The sequence below is a fragment of the Ipomoea nil genome, unplaced genomic scaffold, assembly GCF_001879475.1.
Source record: "Ipomoea nil cultivar Tokyo-kokei standard unplaced genomic scaffold, Asagao_1.1 scaffold0302, whole genome shotgun sequence".
In the NCBI taxonomy this organism is placed as follows: Eukaryota; Viridiplantae; Streptophyta; class Magnoliopsida; order Solanales; family Convolvulaceae; genus Ipomoea; species Ipomoea nil.
This window is the reverse complement of record NW_017616730.1, coordinates 998,505-1,024,855: the sequence shown is the minus strand read 5'-3', so window position 1 is coordinate 1,024,855 and position 26,351 is coordinate 998,505. Positions and strand designations below refer to the sequence as shown.

Sequence of the window (26,351 nt, the reverse complement as noted above, 5' to 3'; positions counted from 1 at the left end):
AAAATATATATATATATATATATATATATATATATATATATATATATATATATCATCCAAGTATCCGAATCCGAAGTCAGTCTTGGAGCTGGTAGGGGCGGGCATAGCAGCGTATTGTGGTGACTTGGGGTCTAAGTGAATTGCCAGGCAGGGTAGCTTAAATTTTTTCTTTTCAAATAATGTCCGAGAACTTTTATTAAGTAAACTATTTTATATTCAGCAGCTACATCCTTAGAATGAAGTTCCGGATAACAAACTATGAAGTACTGATAAAAATCAATATGATCTTTAGTTGTCTCCTCCTCCTCCCCCTCCGAATCAAATTCAATGGGATCCCGAGAAACCATGTATTCATCCATAGGATCCCACGTACCCGGATCGATCAAAAGTTCAATTTTATCTGAACTACTCATTTGAAAATGATATCCACATTGTTCACAAATATTCATTTTTGATTTCAAAAATTTCTTATAATTGAATCCATAATATATATATATATACCATTTAACTAGTTGATAAATGATAGTTAAGGTGATACTGCATCATTTTTAGAATGTAATTAAATGAAGTATAAATAAATAGAGATTATTCGTTGTATGTTAAATATTCTCGATCGTATGACTATCAAATTAGTCAATAAATAAGTGTTTTGATGATTGTGTATCATAATTTTTAGTGTAAATGAAGTGAATATACTCTTCTTCTTCTTTTTGAAAATAGAACTAGAATTTCATGAAGTGCATATATAATTTTTTTTTTTTTTAAAGATTGTTCACCATGTATGTGTTAAATGTCCTTTTTGTCAAACTGGAGCTGTGTTCATAGAGTATAATTGCATTGCAGATGCTCTTCCTAAGTTATTCACCCCGGCAGAAATACATTATGGCCGAGATTTTCCGACCACCGGTCAAATTGACCCGGACATTCACCTTTGAGACCGGGAAGATGAATTGCCCCTCCACTCAACTCTCTGCATGTGAGCCAGCCATGAGGCCTTATATGCATTGTCCATTCATGTTTCAGTCACCTTTTTTCCTTAGACAGTTAGACTAGACACCTGGCAGCGCCTCTCTAACCAGCCACTCTGCATCCAGCATGTGGAGGACATGCCTGGTCTGTGGCAATTGTCCTCTGATTCACCTATATAAGGAGTATTTATTGCTAGAAAATAGAGTTTTGACAAACTCAGCTACCCAGAGATACTGTATCTCCATATACATACACTTCATGGTTAGAGAAACTCCAATCATGCATGTCCTTTTCCCCTTGAATTGAACTAGACATTGGCAACGCCTCTCTAACCGGCCACCCATATACACTTCCTGATCAGAGAAACTCCAACCGTGTCTCAATCATCTTTTCCCCTTGGACTAGACACTGGCAACGCCTCTCTAATCTACCTCCCATATACACTTCCTGATCAGAGAAACTCCAACTGTATCTCAATCACCTTTTTCTTTTGGACTAGACAATGACAACGCCTCTCTAACCGGCCACCCTGCATCCACCGTGTGGAAGACATGCCAAGTTTACGACATGTGTTCCCTGATTCATCTATATCAGACATATATTTATTACTAGAAAAATTAAAGGACATGCATTTTGACAAACTTAACTACTATCCAGAAATACTCGATTACTTATATACGTACACTTTCCAAAGCATACTCGGGTCTGGATACATGGAAATTAAATACATCATTAGTTGTGGATTTTCGTATGACCCAAAAAGGATGGATTATGTGGACAAAAAATCACACTTTTTTAATCCAGATTTGACGGGGTGGTTAAATCAGATCAGAAAAGAAAACACTAGTGTATAAGCAGCAGGAGGTACATATATAACCCCTTTATACTGTAATTTTTGTTTGCTTTAAAAAAAAAAAAAAAAAAAAAAAAAAAAAAAAAAAAAAAAAGATTGTTCACAATGTATGTGTTAAATGTCCTTTTTGTCAAATTGGAGTGTGTGTTCACAAAGTAGAATCGCATTGCAGATGCTCTTCCTAAGTTATTCACTCAACATAAATACATTATCTCCGAGACTTTTCAACCTTTTAGCCAGGTTGACCGGCCGGGACATTCACCTTCGAGACCGGTTAGATGGATTGCCCCTCCACTCAACTCTTGCATGTGAAGCCTTAGACGCATTATCCACTCATGTCTCAGTCATCTTTTTCCCTTGGACTAGACACTTGGCAGCGCCTCTCTGACCAGCCACGCTGCATCCACTATCTAGAGGACATGTCTGGTCTGTGGCAAGTGTTCTCTGATTCACCTATATAAGGAGTATTTATTGTCTGGTCTATGGCAAGTTTTTGACACACTCAGCTACCCAGAGATACTCAATTGCCTATATACACTTCATGGACAGAGAAACTCCAATCATGTCTCAATCACTTTTTTCCCTTAGACTAGACAATGGCAACGCTTCTCTGACCAACCACCCAAATTCAAATCTTGATTTCTTCTCTAAATACTGCCTACTAAATCACTTAACTAAGCTCGTGCTGGCGTTAAATGTCCTTTTGGTCAAACTAGAGGGTGTGTTCATAGAGTAGAATCGCATTGTAGTTGCTCTTCCTAGCTCATGATTCATGATTGTGGCTTGCAATGTTTGGATTCCTTACCAGTCACCAAGGACTATTTGGAGGCTTTTGCATGATGATTGTTTGGGGATTTCTTGGGCCGGCCTAAAGAGTGATTATTTGAATGTTTTTTTAATTTATTGGAGTAGTTTCCTCTCCCATTATTTTTTTTAAAGAAAATAATAATAAATTAAAAAATCTTGAAAATGATACTCGAGTGGGTAAAGCATGATTTTCATTCCTCAGAGTCTTTAATAATTGCGATGGTTGTGTATCATCAATTCATCATTAGTGTAAATGAAGCTATGTTGACTATTAAACTAGTCGATATACAATAATTGCGATAACTAATGTGTATCATTATTTGTAGAGTGTAAGTGAAGTGAATATAAATAAAAAGAGATTGCGGGCTCACCATATATATGCTAAGTATTCTCTTTTGACTATTAACCTAGTCGATGAACAATAATTGTGATGATTTTCTATCATCATTTTCAGAGTGTAAATGAAGTGAATATAAATAAAATGAGATTGTTGATTATAAGCTAACTATTCTCTTTTGATCATTAAATTAGTTGAAAAGCAAACAACAACAATAATAATAATAAACTATATATTATCATTTTTAGATTGTAAACGAAGCGAATATAAATAAAAGTAACTATCAAGATTTGTTTAAACTATACTCATTACATTAACTGATTAACTTATGAAGATTAGTCTTTTATCTTTTCTCTTAATTATAGTGTTGTGTGTAGACATGGAGATTGATAGGTGGACACATGCCTACTAGAGAATAGAGATGAATAGACAGATTTGTTTGTTGTTAATTAATGTTCATGTCATACATATGACAAATGTTATTTAATTACGTGATTAGCTAACACTGAAGTGGTTTCTTAATTAAATTCCACAAAATGATGATTATAGACACTAATGTAGTGATTATGATTTGTAGTTTAATTTGTTAAAGGTTTATAAGTGGGTGATAGTGACATCTCATCTCTTGTTATGGACACAACCCCTTTGGATAAGTTTCCTAATCCGTTTTATCCTTAGGGCGTGTGCATTCGTTTAACCGAGTCGTTTTAATAAAAAAAATTAAAAAATTAAACCATGAATCAAAGTTTTTTTTTTTTTTTAAATTAACCGATTAATCAAAAACAAAATTAGCTAAATTTTTAAATCTTTAAAATAATGCTTATAATAATAGATCCAATTACTTCAGTACCTATAATAATAAATCTATAACTTCAATCCAAAATTCAACGTCCGATCCAAACATCCATAATCCATAGAGATTTCATTTTAATTTTAGATATTTTAAAATTATATATATATATATATATATATATATATATATATATATATATGTGTGTGTGTGTGTGTGTGTGTGTGTGTGTGTGTGTGTGTGTGTAACATTTTAGTTAATTGATAGTTTCAAACTGAATTAATCGTTAACTGAAATATTACAAAACCTCTAACCATTAACTGAATCGAAGTATTTCGGTTAAAAATAATTAACCAAAATTCTTTGGTTTGATTAGCTAACTGAACTTCCACTGAAGTTTGCACACCCATATCTATCATGGGGGTAATGATTTGCGATTAATATAATAATCCATATAAAAATTCCTTTGTCATTTATTATATATATTAATTTGTTTGTTTCGCTACGATTTTGATTACTGTCAAAACCTTCTCGATCAAATTCGTTGCACAAGGTCTTCTTAGTAAGGTTTATCTTTCTTGTGTGATTTGCATTTTGCAGGGTATGACACAGGAGTGTGTAGGGTTTACTTAGTGTATAATCTCAGATAGTGACTATGGGTTTCCCTCGCTACATAAAAAAAAAAAAAATACTCACATTTTAATGTATATTAATTTTTTTATTTAGTTATAAATTTAATTATTGTCAACACTCTATCGGTCGAATCCGTCGCGCAGGATCTTTCTAGTGTAATTTATCTCTCTTGTGTGGTTCGCACGTCATTACACATGAACACTAGAACATGGTTTACCACATACACCCTCTCATTTTTGAACTCTATAATTCACAATTTTAGATCTCAATATAAAAATTTACAAAACTCAATATTCACAATTGCAGAACCCTATATTTATAATTTTTGAACTCTATATTTACAATTAATAAACGGTGTCATTAACAGCACCATTATTCTAGACGCACGTTTTAGACCTGAGTCCACAGCATAATTTGCCTTAGATACTCCGGATCATTGTTACTTTGGGCCTATTGAGCTATATGATCTCCTCAGTTCGTTTGAGAGTAATAACTAACTAATTGGCAAATTATTATGTAGATCTGGGTTCACTTCGCAAGGTGGATCGGGTCTAAAGATACACAATTTACTTTTTAGAAATTTACTGTTTGTGACGATTCTGTATTGTATTCACAAATTCTCAAAACTTATCAAGCACCTTGTGATCCACTGGTACCAAGTTGTTCCTCTATGTGGGAGGTGGAAGTTCGTAACTTGGATATATATGTAGGTATATCCCCCCTTATAATTTTTTTTAAAAACAAAAACTCAAAATTTAAAAGCACAATTTATATATTAGATATATTCACAATTCCAAATACTAAAAATACACAATTTAGGACCATGGTCCACCTTACAAGGTGAAAACTGGTCCATGATATAACAAATGTAACGAATTTCAATTGATAAATCAATCGTTATGCGTTGGACCCGTGTCCAGCATGCTTGCTGGACACGGGTAACAGTGTCGTTAGGCACTGTTATCTCTTTTTTTTTTTCTTTTTTTTTTTTTTTAATTTCAGACCGCTTCGTTATAGGAGTATATGTTCATAATTTTATTACTACATGTTAATAACTGTACATTCATAACTCCATAATTGTAGCCTTTACCCACCCGATCGGGCTACAAACCCACTCGGACATGCCTTTTGAAGTTAGTGAAGAAGTCAGTCGAGATCAGATTGGCGCCCTCTACCCGAGGGGATATCATGTGTAGATAGTATCTGGGTAACCCCCTCCGTCTGAACAAAAAAAAAAAAAAAAAAAAAAAAAAAACTCCATAACTGTACGTTCATAACTCTATAACTGTACATTCATAACTCCATAACTGTACATTCATAACTCCATAATTGTACATTCATAATTTTCGAAGCTCTATGTTCATAATTTTATCACTATATGTTCATAATTGTAAGTTCATAACGTTAGAGCTCTTTGTTCATAATTCGATCAATAACTGTACATTCATAATTCCATACATGTAGATTCATAATCTCATAACTGTAGATTCATAACTCCATAACTGTAGATTCATAACTCTATAACTGTATATTCATAACTCCATAATTGTACATTCATAATCTTCGAAGCTCTATATTCACAATTTTAAAGCTCCATGGTCATAATTTTATCACTATATATGTTCATAATTGTAAGTTCATAATGTTAAAGCTCTGTGTTCATAATTTCATAATTGCATAACTGTACATTCATAACGGCATAACTATACATTCATAATCCAAAAAAAAAAAAAAGGCCGTTAACACCGTTAACGAAAAAATGCGCTCGATTTTTTTTTTTTAAAACTAAATGACGCGTTTTTTTTGAAAAATGACGTCATTTTGGGCCCGTGGCCACAATTCATTGTGGACACGGGTCCAGGGCATAATTTGCCTTGATAAATAGTTCCAAAAAAGAAAAATTGAATGGGCCAAAATATACATAAATTTTTGTTGGGCTCATCATTATAGGCTATAGTGGACCTACCAATTGTCCATCCAATAGTTATGCTGTGCAACCGAATGTACCATGCGCATGGTGCATACGGTTCAAAACGACGTCGTTTTGATTAAAAACGCGCGTCCCACTTTAAAAAAAAAAATTAGGTTCGACTCTCAGCAATAGCATTATTGTGGATATATAGTTATGAAATTGTGGATATATAGTTATGAAATTATGGTTATATAGTTATGAATTTATGGATATTTAGTTCATTCATTGTGGATATTTAGTTCAATCATATATTGTGGATATTTAGTTCATTCATTGTGGATTTTTACTTCATTCATTCACTGTGGATATATAGTTATGAAATTCTGGATATATAGTTATGAAATTCTGGTTATATAGTTATGAATTTATGAATATTTAGTTCATTCATTGTGGATATTTAGTTCAATCATATATTGTGGATATTTAGTTCATTCATTGTGGATTTTTACTTCATTCATTCATTCATTGTGGATTTTTACTTCATTCATTCATTCATTGTGGATTTTTAATTCATTCATTCACTGTGGATATATAGTTATGAAATTCTGGATATATAGTTATGAAATTATGGTTATATAGTTATGAATTTCTGGATATATAAAAATGCTATTGCCGGGAATCGAACCTGATTTCTCCTTTAAGTGGGACGCGCGTTTTTTTAACCAAAACGGCGCCGTTTTGCAACCGTATGCACCTTGCAAGGTGCATTCGGTTGCACAGCATAATTTGCGTTGTCCATCACAATAGGCTTTTGCTTCTCAGATCCACTCACAAGGAGCTCATTTCAAATGGCCCAATGTGTAGTCCATCATATTACTTTCTATGAAAATGGTCTCATGGTTGAATAGACATAATTGTTGAACAAAAACTTTAATAAATTAGTATCAATCAGTTCTAAAGTCAATTGTAATCACAAATGGTTGAGAGTGCAAATTCATATTACAATCACATTCAAGAGCTTCTTGGAGAAGTACAAAAACCAATCATTTTCAATCGTATCGTAGACCTCACGAGTAGCTCAATTGATTCTCGAGATTACGCACAAGAACGGACACCAAAAAAGTAGAAATATTCATGTATTCAATGAGCATCTCACTCATTCTGTACAAAGAAATATATGAAATCTGACTGTAAGTGGAACAATTGGGTACACACAACAAAAAAGGATGAAAGCCTAACAACATCAAAGGACTGATGTTGATCCAGTGCAACCTATACACCACAGGGGAACCCAGAAAACATACAAAAATCGTGAAATAATGCTCCGATATATGCCAACCCGAGTGCTCTCTACTCACTGCAGGATCATGAATGACCGTCATCCCAGATACTCTGTCGGGCCGGGGTGTGGGGCCCTTGGGGTTGGGGATTCAACCTTTTGGGAAGAATGAATGGCCATCATCTGGCGATTTGGGCACTGGTGGGGTCGTCGTTGGTGGACCAGCTCTCTTTGATTCCGCACGCCTGGATTGAACGCTCGATTTGGAGAGTTAAGTTGCCCTCTTTCTCTAGGGAGCCACAGTAGCTCTCGAACGTCTGCACATTCACATGAAGCCGGAAGCCCAATCCAAATAAGAACTTCATCTCTAACTTGTTCAATTCTGCAGTGCTCACACCGCCTACTCTCGCATAATATGCGTTGTTGAAAAATCTGCAAAACCACGCATATAGCACGTCAAAGATCAAGAAAGCTTCTCCGATTGCAAGATATTTCATGCAGCAACACACAATATATTCACAGACTCGACTATGTGAATGCAATTGTTATACCATGGACCAGGGTGCCTTCAATTAACACATTCTGTACCTACAGTTAACAATTTCTTTACATATAAACAAATACTCCGTAACCTATAATTGATGACACATAATATGCTACAGGTACAGAAACTATCAACTGCATGTACAGAATGTGTCAACTACAGATACAGAATCTGAAGGTTATTTTTGGACCAGGGTCTACAATGCAAGGCCTTTAATATTCTAATGTTGGTAACGTTTCTGGGCCAACTATAAGTCTGCAAGTCAAAACAAAAGTTATTATACGGATGTAATGCAAAACAAACTTACGAATCATCAATAAATTTTGCTGCCACCATCACGCTTGTAATTAATAGTCGATGAACATTGAAGGAAGTCAAACAGGCATCGGTGCACTGAATGAATTTCTCCATATATATGTGTGCGACCACAAAGCAGGAGGGGCTACAGGAGGCATATTTGAAGATGCGATCAACGTATTGTTGAATGCTCAGAGACGGGGCTCTTGAGCCGTGAAATATTGTAACGACATCTTTTACTTGTGACGTTTCCAGAAACTTTTCGTTTTCCTGGACAGAACTCTCAAGAAGCATCGAGAGAATGGAAAGAACTCGGGGTTTCCCCAAGTTTCCCTTGCCAGATCCCTTGAGCCCCAGTCTCAAGTAATTTAAAGAATCTGTTTCAGACGCTAATGTTCCCATTCCAAGTGCCTGCAGGAATTAGATAATATAAATGTTCAAAGTCTTGAGATTAGAATTTGTAAGTGCCTATGCATTCCCCGTGAAGAGGAACTGGAAAATGACACTCCGAAATTGACTAAAACTCGAGATTGTGGTTCTCCTTCAAATGAAATACTCATACTTTAACCGAGTGAACAGATTAGTATAGCGGGTAGCTTTGAATTCCAAGCTAAACTAAGGAAAACGTCTAGACTCTAGATCAGAGTCCCTCTAAGTGGTGCTAGATCCTAAATTGTTAAAATCTGTTTAGAACTCGAGTTTATTATTAGCACTTAAGACACCATCCATACACAAATACTCGAATTCTTACTGCACCAACGCCATTTTCATCTCACCTCAATTGATTAAGCACTGATACAAACTATATTATTGTGTCAAACATATTCTTTCTTGTAGGCTGGAATCTTGAAGGCCATGAACCCTAGATCTCCCCTTCTTCATTTCACAGGCTTAACACTCTTCACCAGTTCAAATGCTTAAAAGTTCCTCAAATCCTCCCTGAACTGAAACTAGATACTTCACATTCATAAATGACTAAAATGAGCATTTTGCCCCAACTCAAAGAACCTCAACTTCCCATGTTTACAAAACATGGCATTGCATTTCAGGTAGAGAACAAATCTCACAGGAATTCCATAGATCTATCCCAGGAAAAGCTCAAGAACTAAACTTTAGCATAGAAAAAGAAAACCCAGACTCATAGTTCACATGAACATCAAGAAAAACCCACATTTACAAGGGAAAGTAATGAAGAAAAGCGTTAAATAAAACAAGAAAATAAACGGAAAAAGTCAGAAGAGAATCATACACGGATGAAAAGGAGAGTTCCTTGAGAGATCTGGGCGTACAAATCTTCTACATAAGCGTCAATAATTGCAGAGGAAGAGAGAGAATGGTACCCATGTCAGGCAGGTATTCTCATTCCCTCTCTCTCTCTCTCTCTCTCTCTCTCTCTCTCCTCCACAATTCTTGAACTTTAGGTAAAGATAGTATTCTTCTTCAATGTTAAGTACAGAGCAGTGTATCTATAATAATCTTAATAAGTGGTTGTAGGGCTCTTTCTCTCTCTCTCTTACTTTATCTACCTTTCACCTCCAAATCGATTGTCTTTTTCAGGTTGCTTCACATGGAAAGCAAACGCCTTTTTTTTTTTCTTTTCCCTGTATTGTATATTCTGGGTATTGAGTATATAATTTATGGCGTATATACAGCTGTGCCTGTGCGTATAGACGAAATGCGGTGCCCTAAATCCACTGCGCCGAGACTACGGAAGGGAAGCTGTCGGTGACCCCTCCCCCCATTAATTATCATCTAAATCCAATCACCATTGTCGAGATGGAGGTGAAAAAATGGCGACTTAATTGGCGCGAGGTGGCGGTGAGTGGGCCCCACACACCTTTCTCCGTTTTCACCTTCCACCGACGATCCGCCGACTCCGACGGAGATGACGGAGATGACGGAGAAGTTTTCCCTCATATGATTAAAAATGTGTTACTTTTATTTATTGTTCCCATAAAAGCTTGTAGCTGTTACCTGAGTGTGTATCCTATGTAAAGATTAAAATGTTTGATCACTTTAATTAAAGTATATGTTTTATCTCAACTAAAAACATAAACTAATAATTATATGTTTAACACGTCCTCACGTGTGTATGTGCAAGTCAATTACTTTGTGGACCATAGTTCTTTATGGAATTCATGATCTTTCTCATAACTCTGATATCAAATTGAAATATGTGCTCTATTTCAATTAAAAATGTAAATTTCACAGTTAAAAAAAGAATTAATTTCACTTTTGGTCCCACGACTTTAGAGGATCTATTACTTTTGGTGCACAACTTTAAAAGTTTTCAATTTTGGTGCTTAACTTTGTTGTTTTTATCAATTTTGGTCCTTTCAACCAAATTGACGACGAAATATTGCCGGATTTTATATTTTTAGGGGTAAAATCGTCATCCCAAGGAAACATCTTCAATATCTAAACAAAATCACTCTAAAATCATATCTATAGGTGTTTGATCGATGAGAATAATTGGGAAGACGGACAGAAACTAGACACAGATCTATGAGATTTATAGCATCGACGATTGTCAAACTCTTATATTTCTCTTAACATGATTTTTCTTTTGTTTAGATATTGAATATCTTTCTTTGGGATGACGATTTTGCCCCTAAAATGTAAAATCCGGCAATATTTTGCAGTCAATTTGGTCGAAAAGACCAAAATTGATAAAAATAAACAAAGTTAGACACCAAAATTGAAAAAATTTAAAGTTGTGCACCAAAAATGATAGAACCTCTAAAGTCGTGAGACCAAAAGTGAAATTAGTTCGTTAAAAAAATGTGTTTTGTCTCATAAGGAAAAGTGAATAAGTGGTAATATGGAAGAATTTGGTCTGGTCATATTCAACAAAGATTCCAATTCATCTTCCACACACCTAAATACCTAATTTTACTTTATAAAATATTGGGATGAAATCATCACCCAACAACCAAACCAAGTTTATGGTGGGATGTTGACTCCATTATACAAGAAACAAACAAGATAAGAGGCAAAGATGGGTCAAGAGTGGTGCACATAGACAATGCCATTTCATTAATTTAAACAACTACAACTATTAGCTAGCTTGTCTACTGCATGTGACTATTATAAGCATTACTTATCTACTTTTGTGGTCCAATCTCTTGTAATTCAATGCTTTGTTATGCCATGTTTCATAGCATTATTGCCAACTCTTGTTGGAAAGTTGTCATCCTTTTGATTATGGATTATTACATCGCAAGTGTTTGGTTCAAATTTCACAACGAAAGTAATATTATTCTCTCTGAATTTTAGACACACCTGAAAATTTAAGGTTACTAAATACTCAAAGTCATGAGTTTTGGTTAAGGATGAGTGAATCTCTTCTAGTCAATCACAGTTGTGCACATTGTTTGTTGGTAGTTGAATTGATAAATATTGTTTGAATTAGTTAATTGTAACTAGTGATTGTGTCATGACTCATGATAGTATGGCACAAACCCACATTGTCGACATGAATGTTGATAGTGTTGTGCCAAGCCCAACCCACATGTTTATATTGTCAACTCATCACAACCTATTTTAATTTATTAAATCATTTGGGCCAATCCAAGTATCACAACCCAACTTATGTTTATGGTTATTCAGCTCAATCCAGAGGCAATTTATATCCTACACCACGGCGCGCGTTGCACTATGCGCCCAGATGCAAAACGACGTCGTTTTAATTATTATTTTTTTGAAATTTCCCACCCCAGTGAATGGCAGTAGTTTTTTCTTTAAAAAAAACCCGCTGTTCAAGAATGTACATAATGTTATACTAGAATACACATAATGTTATACATGAATGTACATAATTATATAACAAAATATACATACTCTTTTTAAAAGATAATACACATAATCTAACATAATACATAATAAACATAAACTTTTAACATAATACACATCAACTCTTAACATAATACACACAAATTTTCTAATTCGGATGTACATAATTGTATAAAAAGAATGTACATAATTGTATAAAAAATACACATAACTGTATGAACCAATACACATAACGTTGTGAACAAATACACATAATCTCAGCAACTTCCTACCGCGCCTCCCAACACTACCCCAAAACAACGTCGTTTTGGGAGGCGCGCGGCGCACAGTGCTATGTGCGCCGTGGTGTAGGATATAACGATTGCAATCCAGATACTTTAACATGTGGGATTGTGGGCAAAACAATTCAGCCCAAGACCTTCGTTTTCATGGTCGGGGACCATCGGCCATGGAGGAGACGAAGAGACCTTCATCTCGATGGTTAGGAAGACGAAGGAATTTTTATCTTCAGGTCATGGAGATGAAGTTGGCCGGTCTATTTTAGTAATTTTTTTAATTAATTATTTTATTTAAAATTATTTTTAAAATCAGTAACCGTTACATCAGCATATTTTCAGGTAAACATGTTATTTGGATCTAATTGCATGAGTTTGTATTGTTCAGACATCTAATTACATTATTTTTTAAGTTCGATAACTTAATTACAACTTTGTGTGCAATTGAATGACCTATTTGACTTTAAATTCAAATAAATTATTCAATAATATGCCTCAAATTTTCAAGATATAAATATCTCACATGATTATAATTAAGATAGTATATTCAATACAACAACATAGACTAGTCATCATCACTTTATTACCCTCATCAATTCCCGTGGTCAATAGTCAATACCAACTATAATAATCCAACCGTCCACACTCCACATTCATAACTCATCCTCAACCACACTAATTAACACCATTAATAATTCATATTATAACTTAATTTGCTATAATATTCATCAAAAGTAACATTAATTCCACAACTACCTTTTTTTTTTTTTTTTGGGTACAATTCCACAACTACCTAAACAAGATTTAAATAGGTAGACGCTCAACTATATTTACAAAAACACAAGGCATCCTTTACCTCGGGAACAATGATATGTGTAACACATACTGTTGGCTCTGTCCTTGTCAAGCTATCCTCATCCCACAAATTTCTCTCACTTTCTAAAATCGGTCCAACTTCCACATCATCAAATTTGTAATATTTGTTCTACATCCCTGCAATATTCTCTCACTTTCTAAATTGGTCCCACTTTTATATTATATTATAAATATAATAATTAATAATAGTAAAAGATTTAAAAGAAAAAAAAAAAAAAAAACGGCAGCTTTTGTCAGCAAAAGTGGCAAAAGTTGCCGCCTTGCAGCTTTGAAACAATTAGCAAGCGCTTTATAACTTTGAAACCACATCATAAAAAAAATGTATTCTCTCTCATGCCATGTCACTTAGAAAGTAGTAAAATTTTTGGGATGAGGTTAGCCGTTAGCCTCAATTGTTCATAACCACCACACTCCAACATGACGCTGCAATCACACTCAATCAGAGACTCAAAGTGCTCAAAGTAACAATGTGTTCTCATGCTCAACACCTTGCACCTCCTGCGCAATTGTAACCATACATCTCCTTCAACAACTTGATAGTCACTTTCTCGCCTCAATCTCACTTAGCATGAACATAACTATTCAACAGATCATGAACTAACTCAATTCGCCATTGACCATTTATAATCTTTACTTCTTTTTTTTTTTTTTTTTTTTTTTTTTGTACTAATGGAAAAAATGCTATTTTTTTGGTTTTTTTTTTTAAAAAAAAACACAACTTCAAGATTCTCATTTTTAATTGGAAAATAATAGTTAGTTTAAGGTTTGACTAGCTCACTTTCAAAAAAAAAAAAAAAAAAGGTTTGACTAGCTCATGCTCATCTTCTTATAGGCTATAGCATTCGAACGTTGGTACCAAATGCCAAGAAGCAAAAACACCCACTTATTTAAATGCTAAACTAGCCGTTATGAACTCCGCTTTATCTTCTTCTCGGACCCCTCCTCTCTCTCTCTCTCTCTCTCTCTCTCTCTCTCTCTCTCTCCCTCTTAACTCTTCTTTTCACTTTCTCTTTCCAAACCCAGAAAAGCTATAATGGCAATCTCAGTGGAATCATCTTCACCATCCCCGTCTCTCGTCAAGGTGATTCCTTGGAAGAATTTTCACTGAATTAAGAATCTCTTTCTCATTTTCCTTTCTTTTTGAATATAAAACTGAGCTTAAAGTTCAATTTACAGGGACCGTCATCATCATCACCCAGACCCATGGGTCCTTCTCCAGCACGGAGCCCATCCTCAGACGAACATTTCTGGAGCACTCTTCGCAGCCGGGTCGATGTTCTTCTCGAAAACCGCAAATCCCTCGATCAAGTTCGTAGCTTTTCTGGTTTTTCTTTCGTGCTGGTATTTATTCTTGCTTGACAATAAAAGTTCGCCTTTTTTTCTGTTTGAATGTGTAGACTGGTGGAGCTGAGGAGAGAACGAAAAGAATGAAAGAGGATAGTATGCTTCTTCTGAGAGGATTTGACTCTGTTTCTTCCACTCTGTCTCAGCTCTCTAGCAACCTGGAATCTGCCCTTCAGGTAATAATTGCTTATTTGATCTGCAGTTTTGTAAGGGAATTCATATTCTTGAATGGGTTGTGTGTTGTGTTGTTAGGGGGCAAGAGATCTGGCGAAACCGCCCACATTGACAGAAATACTTCACAGCAATCTGGAGAATGCTAGAAGTGGAGAAAACAACCCAGAAGCAGACAATAGGGGATTAAAGAGGAAGTATGAATCGAAAGAATGTTCAGATGATCCAATTGAAGATGAGAATGTGCAGGGCAAGAAGGAATTGGGGAAGCTCAAGATAGCCAAAAATGTTGGTACCATTTCCCTCTCTTTATTTATGCTTGTAAGATCAAATACATTGTAGCTCACAGGCTTGGTTGATCTTTGTGCATGAAGATTGCGGTTTCCATGGCGACAAAAGCAGCTGCATTTGCCAGGGAATTGAAGACATTAAAATCAGATCTGACCTTCGTAAAGGAGCGGTGCTCTCTGTTGGAGGAGGAAAACAGGAGGCTCCGCGATGGGTTCCCCAAAGGCGTGGTTCCACCTGAAGAAGACGATCTGGTATGCTTCTTGCCACCTTGCTCCGTCTTTTTCTCAGCCTGTTGATGAGTAACCCAAAATTACAAGTTTAATTCTAGCTAGAATAGTTTATTCACTTTCTTGATTTGAGCCGATTGGTTTAGTATATTATGATCTTGGCTAGTTAGGATCAGGTCGATTTGACCAGTTATGAACAATCTAGACTGATTTAGCACATTGTGATCCTTTGTTATCTAGGGTCAGGTCTATCATGTGCACACCCCGACATCCTTGGGGTAGTAGCTAGTAGCAAGAAGTCAGAAACGGCCTATTGGCCTTCTTGATTTGAGTTGTGACGGACTATGAACAGCCTAGACTGGTTTAGCACATTGTGATATTTTGCTAGTTAAGGTCGGGTCTATCTGACATGCAACAACCTAGACTGGGTTAGCACATTGTGATCCTTTGCTAGTTAGGGTCAGGTCTATCTGACCTGCTATGAACAAACTAGACAGGTTTAGCATGTTGTGATCCTTTACTAATTAGGGTCAGGTCTATCCTGTGCATACCTTGACTCACCCTTGGAGTAGTAGCTATTCGACTACCAGCAAGAAGTCAGAAACGGCCTATTGACTCTTGGAGTAGTAGCTATTCGACAACCAGCAAGAAGTCAGAAACGGCCTATTGACTTTCTTGGTTGAGCATTTGAGCCGATCAATTACATGGACAATCTAGATTGATTTACAAAGTGGGGTTTATGTTGTGCAGGTGAGGCTTCAACTGGAGGCACTTCTGGCGGAGAAATCGAGGCTGGCAAATGAAAATGCAAGCCTGAGCAGGGAGAACCAGTGCCTTCGGCAGCTAGTGGAGTACCACCAGTTTGCTTCCCAGGATCTGTCTGCATCCTATGAGAACTTGCTGAGAAGTGTGGGTATGAGCCTGGATTTTACAGCAGATGATGAGCAGGGTGATGATGATAATGATGGAAATGGAGAGTTGGAAACAACAGCATCTCCTGGAGACTCTATATTGGGGCTTTTCAAATCCCTGGACGAGTGCTACGATGATGAAGACTGTGAAAAACAAGAATGATCCAAGCACCCCACCCATCTACAACACCTTTTTTGTATAGAATAGAAATTAATATTGGCCATGTTTTTTCCATTCAAAAAGAGAGTATTGCAAACTTTAAGTTCCTAACTTTCAACTTTCAATTATCTTTCACTCCAATCAAATCAAGTGTACTACTTAGTTCTTACATAAAAACACAGTTCACATAAAAACCAACATAACATGAGTTTTATTCAAATACTCAATTGTAGTCTGCATTTCCTAGTGTGGATTTATTCATTTCACAAACTTGGTAAACCAGTTCAACATGTCTTGATAGGCTTCTTCAGCACTCTGCACAGCCTTCCCATCTTCAACACTGTACCTCACACTCCACCCGTGTGCCACTCCCGGAAAGATTTTCACAAAGGATTCCACCTGTTTTGATGAACAAAACAGCTTAGAATGACATGTGTTTCTTGTAAATAAGAATTAAAAGCCAGAAGTAATCAGTTCAAAGCGTTGCCTTTCATGTACCTCGGGTTTTGATGAAAGGATCTCTTCAAATTGTTTAACGAGCTCTGGTGGAGACATTTTGTCAATTTCAGCCCCGAGGATAGCAGTGGGAGCCTTTACCTCTGGAAATAAGTTTTCGTTACAAGGAATGAATCCATAGCTCAATGCAAAAAATATCAATGAATTCATAGAGCCCAAGGCTGTGATCCATACCCTTAATATCGTCCACATTTACGAATGATGGGTGCAATAGGACTGCAGCTTGAATATAACCAGACTGTGCCAGTTGCACAACCACCTTAGCTGCAAAGAAAATCGGGTGTCAGAATTACATACAATCTGAAACGAGAGACAACTTCTGATTTCTGACTTCTGTTCACTCACCACCCCAACAGTACCCTGCAGCGCCTATCGAAGAGATCCCTTTACTCTTTAGAGCCGCAATTACAGATTTCGCATCTTCAAATCCCTTGTCCTGGACAAACAATTACACACTATAGTTCTAGCCCCACCATGATATCGGTAAGAACACGTATGCAAGCACACAAAGAGATCATAAAGAATGGGAATATTATTGCATTGCAGGAGATCTATGGCAATATTGTTGCATTGCAGGATGACACAACTAGGTTCATTTAGTAAAAGCCAGAAAACATACTGTTCCATGCCCTTGAATCCAGTCTCCAAGAGGCTTGCTGTCAGGAACATAGGGATCTCCATATAAGAAATCAGGAACCACAACATAGTATCCACTAGCTGCAACTTTGTCAGCTATCTTCCTTCATATCACAGAGTAACATTAGGAGTTCAGAATTAGTCTGGTGAAAACCAAACAGTGAAGCAATACCACAAGGAGAAGCTGTCATCTTAAAAATGGAAGGGAACAACAAGCAAAGTCCCTGTTTGGTAAAATAGTTAGCCTATCTGCCAATTTTGGCTTATTTGACCACTATTAGTGATTTGACTTGGTTAAACAATCAATATGAGTGTTTGATTAATTAGCTTTTTATAACAATTTATTGTTCCAAAATGCTAAAATTAAAAAAGTTGCTCAAAAGTAGCTTTTTCGATTAGATCAACTAGTTAAACCCACTAACCAAATCAGCTATCGGCCATTTACCAAACACCGGCAAAGAAATTATAACAGTAAACCAGAAAACCAGATAATAATGCCTTCTCTGCAAAAGGAGCTACATGGCACTGCTAACTACTTGGTTTAGGAATGAGAAAGCTACATTCAGAGTAGTAATCTGCAGATATGCACAACATAAGAGCTGCAGGTTGAAGAGAAATGAGGGTACCTGAGATTTGGAGATTCATAACCTGCAAAACAAGGTAAATGGAAAGGAAAGTGAATGGGAGTTCAACAACAAAGGTCTATTTTGCTTAATTGTTGTCAATTTTACTTGGAAAAATGCAAATCAACAAACCTAAATTGACATAAAAGTATTTGTGTTTGAGAAATTCCTACCAAAAATGTCGGAGACGAGAAGGATAGCGTGGTTGGAATTGGCAGCGCCGGTGACATATGACTTGAGGCCGCCCAGCTCCACAACCGACCCAACTCCGGCGCTCGGATTCAAAGTGGGTGGATTCTCACAGCACTGCGGCCCAGACATGTTGTTGATGAATGATGAATTCGATCTTCTTCCCAGATAGTAGCTGCGAGTTTCAAATGCGTTGTAGGAGCGACGACTAGGTAGTAGGTATAGTTTAGCGCTACTCTTATTTATATATATATATATTATATACGTCCTTCTCCACGCCTTCCTATTCCCTTTTCCTTCATTTCCATCCACAAATATTTGTACAACCAAAGACCCTAACATAGGAAAAAGTGTCAAATTCACCCCCTAAGTTGATTGGATAGTGCAATTGAGTCCTCTAAGTGAAAAAAGTTCCATTCAGATCTCTTAAACCGATAAAATTATTCAATTAAATCCAGATTAATTTATTTATCAGGTTAAATGCATACGATGTTAGACACGTGTCCTTATTTTATTTTTTATTAAAAATATTATTTATTATAAATTAATTACAATAATATTATTAATAATAAATAATTAAAAAAAATTAAAAGAAATTTAAAAAAAAAAAATAACAGCCACTGGCTGTTCACGCTGTATAGCCGGTGGCTGTCTTCCTTCTTCAAGGACAATCGTGATCGTCCGGCCACGACTGTTTAAGGAAGACGGTCATGGCCGACTAGACGACGGCCACAACTATTTTTTTTTAATTTTTAACTATTATTATTATTATTATTATTTTAATTAATTTATAATAAATAATATTTTTAATTAAAAAAATAAAATAAAGACACGTGTCAACACCGTATGCATTTAACCTGATAAACAAGTCAATTTAGATTTAATTGAACAATTTTACAAGTTTAGGGGGCCTGAATGGAGCTTTTTTCACTTAGGGGACCCAATTATACTATCCACTCAACTTAGGGGGCAAATTTGACACTTTTTTCCCCTAACTTATGTAATCAAATAATTAATTTAATAATCACAATATTTTTATTATTATTTATAGAGCTTATGGATTTAAGTCGATAAGGTATATCATTATAGACAAGTTTAGTAAATTATGTAAGAGAAAATAGTCAAATGTGTCATTGAATTTTACCTGAAAAGTCAATTAAACTCCTAAACATTTTAAAGTTGCAATTAAGCACATCAACATTGTATTATGGTGCAATGAAGCCTAAAAACCTGTTAGTAACATGTGATAGCAAGTCATGAGAGTTTTGATAACCTCCGGCACTATTTATGATAACAAAACGACCATCAACCGGTCACCATTGAAGGAAGGTAACCTTGGTCGCCTTCTCACTCTGGAAGGCGACCAATAGCCTTCCTTTGAGAGTGAGAAGGCGTTTGCTTCAATGACAACCGATCGCCGACCGTTTTGTTGTCGGAAATAGCGTTGGAGTCACTAATCAGTTTCTGGATTTCATTATACCAAAATATAATATTGAAGATTTAATTACAACTATAAAATGTTTAGGAGTCTACTTGTTTTTTAAAGTAAGGTTTAGGTCTATTTGACCATTTTCCCATTATTTAATACGGAGTAATAATTTACGAGTTAATGACTGATTTGGTCCCTTGATTATAGCAAAATTATCGATTTCATCATCAACTATCTTCCTTACCAAATAAGAAAATTTCAATTTTGGTCCTATGACTAGTGCAGTCTTATTAATTTCAGCGCTTGACTTCCAAAAGTGTCAATTTAGTATCTTAACTATTCTATTTTTGTCACTCCGGCCAAATTTCGCCAAAAAAATTTAATAGTTAAAATAATGAGGGTATTTTGTTTATTCAGGATTTCTATCGAACAATTTGTGTGTTCGAGGGCGATGCATACTTTATTGATTGAGTAGTTTGAAACTTCACGGCTATTTACCAGTCCAACGCGAAGTGTCCTGCGAAGGCTTCAAGAACAGCGCCTAGTTGGGAGTCGTCCTCAATGTCACCAAGGCCTTGTCTCTCCCCGCCGCCAGCCATGGATTCGCCGGATAAGAAGGAAAGAGACGTGAAATGACCAAAATATTCTCATTATTTTAACTATTAAAATTTTCCGGCGAAATTTGGCTGGAGTGACCAAAATTGACAAAAATTGCATAGTTAAGTACTAAATTGACACTTTTGAAAAAGTTAGTGACTGAAATTAATAAGACTCCTATAGTCATAGGACTAAAATTGAAATTTTCTCCTTACCAAATTAAGTTATCAACTTTGAAAATCTTACCCAATTTTGTCATCCCGTGAATTTAAGCCGTAGAATAAAATTAAATAAAATTTTTAAAGTTGAGAACTTAATTGAATAGAAATGACAATTAAGGACCAAATTGATAATTTTGTTATAGTTAAGGGAACAATTCAATCATTTAATTCTAATTTCACCCTCACGGTCCTCACGGAGATGTCAAAGATATACTTTTCCTTAATACTTCACACAGACATCACTGCTTGCGTCAGATAGAATCCGACAAAACAACTTGCATATGTTCTTACGTGGGTATTATACAAGCACACATTGTAAAGTACTCCGTAACAAACAGAATGCCAGTCAAATGCAGTGACAAAAATTTCAAGAAAAACTATTTAAAAAAAATTAAAAATAAAGAATTGATTTGACGAATGAATAAAACCAGACAGACGGGACAAGATGTCATTCCTCAAACAACATCGGACCCGGTTTCCGTGTTACTACACACGCGGGAACTTCTCTTGGTTGCAACAAGATAGTTGCTATCCTCCTCCTCCATTGAAGCTGCTGCAGAACCCTCAGCCCCAGCTTCCTTAAACACAGGATGAACATAAGCATCATGGAGATAAGCTTTCAAGTCCAGATTCGGCTCGGTTGCCCGCTCCAACGTGTCTTTCACCATTGCTTCCTGTTTGTTAAGAGTCCCAGAGATAATATATTGGTTTATAAGGTTATGAGTTAGACTAGCTAATTGGTTGGATTCAATATTTTAGTGTCGTTTAACTCCTGTGCATTATAGCCCAGTTTAGTGTTACCCTGGTCCAATCATAGTTTCTAAAGATCATCAAGAATCAAAGCTTTAGAGCAGGCAGATTCCCAGCTGAGAGGAGAGGAGCATGGACTAACCTGCAATGGGAACTTGACAAATGCAGACTCGAATCTCCCCTTGCAGACCTTATGAAACCAGATGGTTAAAACCGGAAGAACGAGAATCACCGGGGTTGATTGAGCAGCGTCTTTCGTGCTCATCAGTCCCATCAGTAGGAGCTGGGATATTATCAGCCCGATGGTGATACGACGGTGAACATCTGGCCAAAACGCTCCACCACTTTCGTACTTCTGATCATACACATTGATGATCTGGTCTTGCCACGAGAGATTCAATCATTCATTAGGCTAATTAGGCTAGATTTCTCGTTAGTTTATGAAACAATGGGCGTGCGGTTTTGGAAACATACCTGATGGCGGAACACCATATATGCGAAAGCAAAGAATACAATGATGAAAGGGAGGAGTATAGGCGTGACCACCGAGTATACGAGTCCTAGCAGGAAATACAGCTGAATACGAGGCTCACAAATGGAAAACGATATCGAACCAGGGTCCATCGCCTGCTCTCTATCCCGGTCTGTCTTTACCAAGAATGTGTTCTTGACATGAAACATTATCAGTGGAACCAGCCTAAGAACCTCTGCAGCAATGCCAGCCCACCCGTCAACCATTATGTAGGTGATAAAGAAGGTAGCTCTGATTGGAATCGCAACGCCAACTGTTTTTGGGATCCTGCAAGGAATCCAAGATCTCAACAACTATAATTGGCGTGAATTGAAGCATGTGCTCCATCTCAATTAAAAGCTTAAGCTGATAGTTGGATTACACATTTATGTTTTATATATATTATATGCTCAACAACGTGTGATGTTTTCTCACTACAAGGAAACGGGAGCATACTCGGCTGGTGACTGATCGAGAAACGTCTTGAGTTGCTCGAATGCTGCTCCTGCGATGATGCTTCCTAGGAAGACATTGACGAGTATAAACAAGTGATATTTTGCAGCTGATCTTCTCTCCAGAGATGAAATCGACGTAAATCCTTCTATTTTGGACATGATCATAAGAATTGTGGGAAGAATTGCTAGAAAAATCTTCAGTGCAATCCCGGGGAGAAAACCTTGAACAACAGACTTGATAAAATCCCTGTCACAAAAATTCATACACAAGTAAACCGGGGATCATATAGACTACAGTAGAAGTGGATTATGTTAAGAGTCCCACATTGAAAAAATAAGAGAGAATATATGGGTTTATAAGGCCATGTGCTAGATTAACTAATTGGTTGGATTTAATTTTTTAGTATATGCATAGTCAGTCGAGAAATCACTTACAATTCTATCAGTGGCTTCAAGAAAGGGAGAACCTTTTCGATGCCTTCAATGCTCGCCATGGACTGAACAAGCGCGATGGGGATCATGAAAAAGAAAGTAAGGAAGAATAGAGCAACAAGCATTAGCAATCTTCGGACATTGAGCGAAACATAAGGTATGGAAAGGTTTTTCCAGTAGACATCACGAGGTTCCGGGGCCCATTCTGTTAGCCAAATGGTCGGATTTCTTGACTGTTGAGTTTGAGCACAGACGGCTGCAGCCCACCGAGATTTAAACGAAACAAATGCTGCAGGAACTATTGCCTCGGGATCATTCGTAACCTTTTCCCTCTCTGCATCTTCCTAGATCGAAGAATACAATCCATTGTTACTATCCTGCAGGATTACTTCTAATAACTTCAAAAGGGAACTTACTTCTTCAATCAACTTATCAATTTCAGATGCATAGTAATCGATAGCATCCACATTTTTCCCCCAAAGGCCCCAAAAACCTGTCTATACATGACATAAAACATTGCATTTAATATATATGGATACTAACAGACCAGCAAATTTAAGTATGAAAAGCATTACTTTTGTTTTTGGCCTTTTCGTAGGGTCTCTCTCATACTTCGTTTGGTAGTAAGTAAGCCAATTTTGCATACTCTTCTTTTTCTCCACCAATTTTGCAAGGTCGTTTGCATTGTATACAACCTGAAACTTTCACGACTCATATATTCGAAGCAAAAGATATCAAGAGAGTAACTAATGAAGTTAACTAACAATTTGTTCAGGAACAGACCTGATGTGTAAGATAATGATCTGGATGGTTTACGCGGAAGAAATGCTCAACGTGTTCACTAACTGGTTCATCGGGGTCAGGAGGGACGTTTCTCACAAGAACCTTAAAGAACAAAAACCGGTAAGTAGCTGAAGGGGAAACACGAGAACACACAAACATATATACAATTTGAATGCACCCACATACAGTGAACTGATCAGGACGACGATGTTCAGAAGCAAGAAAGTGCAACCTCAATGCAGACACGATTTTGTACTCTTTGTACAGAACATATAAGGTCCAAAACGAGAACACATAAGCCATTGCTATGTGTGTCCATAGCCTGAAAGAAAATGACGGGGTCATTAACAAGAGCAAATTTAACCACAAACAGGTGACCAAAACAAAAAAAAAAAAAAAAAAAAACAGGAAGAGATTCAATGTTTACTTCTGTGATCCAGAAGGAATATTCGATATCGACAGCTTGTCAATATCACTGAATGTCAAGTCCTCGCTGTGCTTCAACGCTTCACCGGTCCAATTAACAGGAACTAAGACAGCAAAAGATAAAAGCGTAATCGGGACAAATATTTTCAGCCTGCATAACCAAGAATCTGCAAATTAGATTATCTACACAAAAGCAATGGCCAATTCATAGCTGTTATAAAGTCATGGGTTAGATTATCTAATTGGTTATTGAGTGACCCTAGCCCAATCTTAATTTATAACTGTAAGCACTCACCCCAGAAGGTAAATCCTTATATACACTGCAGAATCAAGACCTGCATGATCTATGAGTTCTGGTTGTGGCATTTTGAGTGCCTGGGGCATCCAATTCAAGAACCTTAGATAAGTTCTGAAATCCAAATTCACAAATTTCCTCAGAAAGGGCCCTGAGCTTCTTGGGCTTGCTCTTACACCCTTCAAATACCATTTTGGGAAGTACACTCTATCATTAAATGGTTGAAGGCGAAGAACTGCAAAAGCCACCAGGAATGCAATAGCTGTCAGAAGATTGATCATGGCTGAAACAACAATGTCCCCCTCACTAGCCATTTATATTTTCCTTCAAATGTTTCTTCTCAACCTGTAGAATTTGGGTTAAAAATGTTACTTCCTTCTAACTTCTGAAATACAGAAAGGTGGATGAAGAGAATGCTAATTTCTGCAACAATAATCTGGGGAAGAAAAGAGCTTTCAAGAACCGATTTTGATTTGGTGATGATGATGATGATGGAATGGGTCAGCAACAAGCCGGCTTCTTTCTCTTTGCTGTAAAGAGCGATGGCCCAGAGGATGATACTTAAGCAAGAATGCGTGTCACGACAGTTGTGCGCCGGCTAGCCGTTTATTCCTAAGATGCGGCAAATTGGATCCGACATAAAAAGAGTCGTGTCTTGGCGACCTCATTGTTGTTGTTGATGGGAAGTCATTCGATTTTCACAAATTTATTTTTTGTTGTTCGTTAGTTGCTACTGAGGTTATACTGTCAACGTAGTATGCTTGTAATTGGAGTTTTCGTACATTGTGTCTTTGGGAACTAACAGAAAATGGAATTGGTTTTGGGTTAGAAAGAAAATTAGTTGTCCATAGAATTTAGAAAGATATTGTGACATGTTTGACTTTGTAATTTTTAGAGAAAGATACAAATAAACCATTGAATTATTTATGGGATAATATTAAGTCACCGAATTTGAATAAGCTTCAAATTCATCAATGAATTCGAAAAAAAAAAAGAGTAATTAATATTTTTAGCATGTTAACAACATGTTTGTTGATTGAGATGTCATGCGTATATTTTATTTTATATTTTATTATTAATATTATTATCCTACTTAAACATTTGACCTTCTATCTGAATGTCATGTTTCGCATTTCACAAGGTTCAATTAAGATTAGGAGTGACAAGGGAGAAATTCCATTCAAATTGATCAGACAATTGACTTTATAACTCAAATTTCAAATTTGACTTTATGTAAGAGTTGTGAATTGACATTCTTAATTTGAATTGATCAAATATGAATAAATATGATTAGAAAGTTAGCTCCAAAATTAAAGATTATGAGTGAAAAAAAAAATGAAAAAAAAAAAAAAAAACTTTTTTTGGGTGCATAAATGGAAGGAAACACTACAATGGCATGTTAATATAACAACTTTTGCGGGAAATTTGAATCTAAGACTTAAAAAAAAAAGTTTCTAAATCCTAAAGAACCGCTCTTCACCTGGGTAGCCTTTGGTGGGGTGGGGGCTTTTTGACAGGAACATCTATTTTCACCCCATCATGGCAGAATCCCTTACCACTAATGAAATAGTAAGTTTTAATCTTATTGAGTGGAACCTTGTCCCTTCCAACACCACTAGTCCTGTGGAGGGGATGGTCAGCATTGCATGACTCATAGTCTATCTTGTTTACTTCAAGCACATTAATCTGGTTCCTATCATATATAAAATCTACAAGTACAAAACTGAGAATCACTTAAAACTAGAAATTAAACAAATTTTTTATGCTGCTGAATTAATCAGTACATACATTGTAACAGAACATGAGAGGGCACTCTCACACAACACTAAAACAAAAACAAAATAAAGGACAAAAAACACTACAAGAGTACAAGAGTACATATGTCGCAGATAAAACATCTTTCCAAAACGATCAGAATCGCCCTATATGAGGAATGGTGTGGACAATTACATAACTGTTGCCTTGTTTTGTTTCTAACATAACTCAGCTAACTTACTACCAAATTCATTACTCAAGGGCT

The 26,351-nt window shown here is 36.3% G+C and overlaps 4 protein-coding genes and 2 long non-coding RNA genes across 8 annotated transcripts; 3 read left to right on the top strand and 3 right to left on the bottom strand.

Annotated features, from left to right (window-relative positions):
• The first annotated feature begins 273 nt into the window (after nucleotides 1–273).
• On the top strand, nucleotides 274–18,787 carry LOC109160811. Its single transcript, XR_002050816.1, has 3 exons — nucleotides 274–388; nucleotides 4,369–4,379; nucleotides 18,777–18,787. It is a non-coding gene; the product is annotated as an uncharacterized LOC109160811 (long non-coding RNA).
• LOC109160794 (cyclin-P3-1-like) lies at nucleotides 7,411–10,160 on the bottom strand. Of its 3 annotated transcripts, none has more exons than XM_019309051.1 (4): nucleotides 9,671–10,158; nucleotides 8,432–8,832; nucleotides 7,765–8,012; nucleotides 7,411–7,684 (listed from the first exon to the last, which is right to left on the bottom strand). In XM_019309051.1, the coding sequence occupies exons 2-4, from the start codon at nucleotides 8,821–8,823 to the stop codon at nucleotides 7,680–7,682; spliced, it is 645 nt and encodes a 214-aa protein (XP_019164596.1). In that variant the 5' UTR covers nucleotides 8,824–8,832; nucleotides 9,671–10,158; the 3' UTR covers nucleotides 7,411–7,679. The 3 variants fall into 3 exon arrangements, with proteins under 3 accessions (XP_019164596.1, XP_019164587.1, XP_019164590.1); XM_019309042.1 differs by having other exon boundaries at nucleotides 7,411–7,668; nucleotides 7,749–8,012; nucleotides 9,671–10,157; XM_019309045.1 differs by having other exon boundaries at nucleotides 7,411–8,012; nucleotides 8,432–8,831; nucleotides 9,671–10,160.
• LOC109160777 lies at nucleotides 14,207–16,636 on the top strand. Its single transcript, XM_019309021.1, has 6 exons — nucleotides 14,207–14,445; nucleotides 14,541–14,672; nucleotides 14,762–14,884; nucleotides 14,961–15,167; nucleotides 15,254–15,421; nucleotides 16,148–16,636. Exons 1-6 carry the CDS (start codon nucleotides 14,398–14,400, stop codon nucleotides 16,469–16,471), a joined length of 1,002 nt encoding a protein of 333 aa, XP_019164566.1. The 5' UTR covers nucleotides 14,207–14,397; the 3' UTR covers nucleotides 16,472–16,636.
• Nucleotides 16,612–18,676, bottom strand: LOC109160786 (endo-1,3;1,4-beta-D-glucanase-like). The gene is made up of 7 exons (XM_019309033.1): nucleotides 18,417–18,676; nucleotides 18,247–18,268; nucleotides 17,604–17,724; nucleotides 17,330–17,420; nucleotides 17,159–17,248; nucleotides 16,967–17,067; nucleotides 16,612–16,867 (listed from the first exon to the last, which is right to left on the bottom strand). Exons 1-7 carry the CDS (start codon nucleotides 18,562–18,564, stop codon nucleotides 16,727–16,729), a joined length of 714 nt encoding a protein of 237 aa, XP_019164578.1. The 5' UTR covers nucleotides 18,565–18,676; the 3' UTR covers nucleotides 16,612–16,726.
• Nucleotides 17,731–18,269, top strand: LOC109160817. Its single transcript, XR_002050817.1, has 2 exons — nucleotides 17,731–17,846; nucleotides 18,081–18,269. It is a non-coding gene; the product is annotated as an uncharacterized LOC109160817 (long non-coding RNA).
• Nucleotides 18,788–20,937: 2,150 nt separating the features above from the next.
• Nucleotides 20,938–24,986, bottom strand: LOC109159293 (CSC1-like protein At4g02900). Its single transcript, XM_019307400.1, has 12 exons — nucleotides 24,795–24,986; nucleotides 24,332–24,676; nucleotides 24,038–24,187; nucleotides 23,797–23,932; nucleotides 23,611–23,712; nucleotides 23,403–23,522; nucleotides 23,244–23,324; nucleotides 22,831–23,171; nucleotides 22,397–22,642; nucleotides 21,904–22,228; nucleotides 21,572–21,805; nucleotides 20,938–21,353 (listed from the first exon to the last, which is right to left on the bottom strand). Exons 2-12 carry the CDS (start codon nucleotides 24,643–24,645, stop codon nucleotides 21,135–21,137), a joined length of 2,268 nt encoding a protein of 755 aa, XP_019162945.1. The 5' UTR covers nucleotides 24,646–24,676; nucleotides 24,795–24,986; the 3' UTR covers nucleotides 20,938–21,134.
• Nucleotides 24,987–26,351: the final 1,365 nt, after the last annotated feature.

Excerpts from the sequence above, each read along its gene's own strand:
- LOC109160794 (XM_019309045.1), bottom strand. The coding sequence starts at position 8,823 with ATGGGAACATTAGCGTCTGAAACAGATTCTTTAAATTACTTGAGACTG. Across the intron at positions 8,013-8,431 it reads GCAAAATTTATTGATGATTC|ATTTTTCAACAACGCATATT; the intron begins GTAAGTTTGTTT and ends GTGGTTTTGCAG.
- LOC109160777 (XM_019309021.1), top strand. The coding sequence starts at position 14,398 with ATGGCAATCTCAGTGGAATCATCTTCACCATCCCCGTCTCTCGTCAAG. Across the intron at positions 14,446-14,540 it reads CATCCCCGTCTCTCGTCAAG|GGACCGTCATCATCATCACC; the intron begins GTGATTCCTTGG and ends TTCAATTTACAG. Across the intron at positions 15,168-15,253 it reads AGCTCAAGATAGCCAAAAAT|ATTGCGGTTTCCATGGCGAC; the intron begins GTTGGTACCATT and ends TTGTGCATGAAG.
- LOC109160786 (XM_019309033.1), bottom strand. The coding sequence starts at position 18,564 with ATGTCTGGGCCGCAGTGCTGTGAGAATCCACCCACTTTGAATCCGAGC. Across the intron at positions 18,269-18,416 it reads TCTCGTCTCCGACATTTTTG|GTTATGAATCTCCAAATCTC; the intron begins GTAGGAATTTCT and ends CTTGTTTTGCAG. Across the intron at positions 17,725-18,246 it reads TATGAATCTCCAAATCTCAG|GAAGATAGCTGACAAAGTTG; the intron begins GTACCCTCATTT and ends TGTGATATGAAG.
- LOC109159293 (XM_019307400.1), bottom strand. The coding sequence starts at position 24,645 with ATGGCTAGTGAGGGGGACATTGTTGTTTCAGCCATGATCAATCTTCTG. Across the intron at positions 23,523-23,610 it reads ATCATTATCTTACACATCAG|GTTGTATACAATGCAAACGA; the intron begins GTCTGTTCCTGA and ends TGAAAGTTTCAG. Across the intron at positions 21,806-21,903 it reads ATATGGTGTTCCGCCATCAG|ATCATCAATGTGTATGATCA; the intron begins GTATGTTTCCAA and ends TGGCAAGACCAG.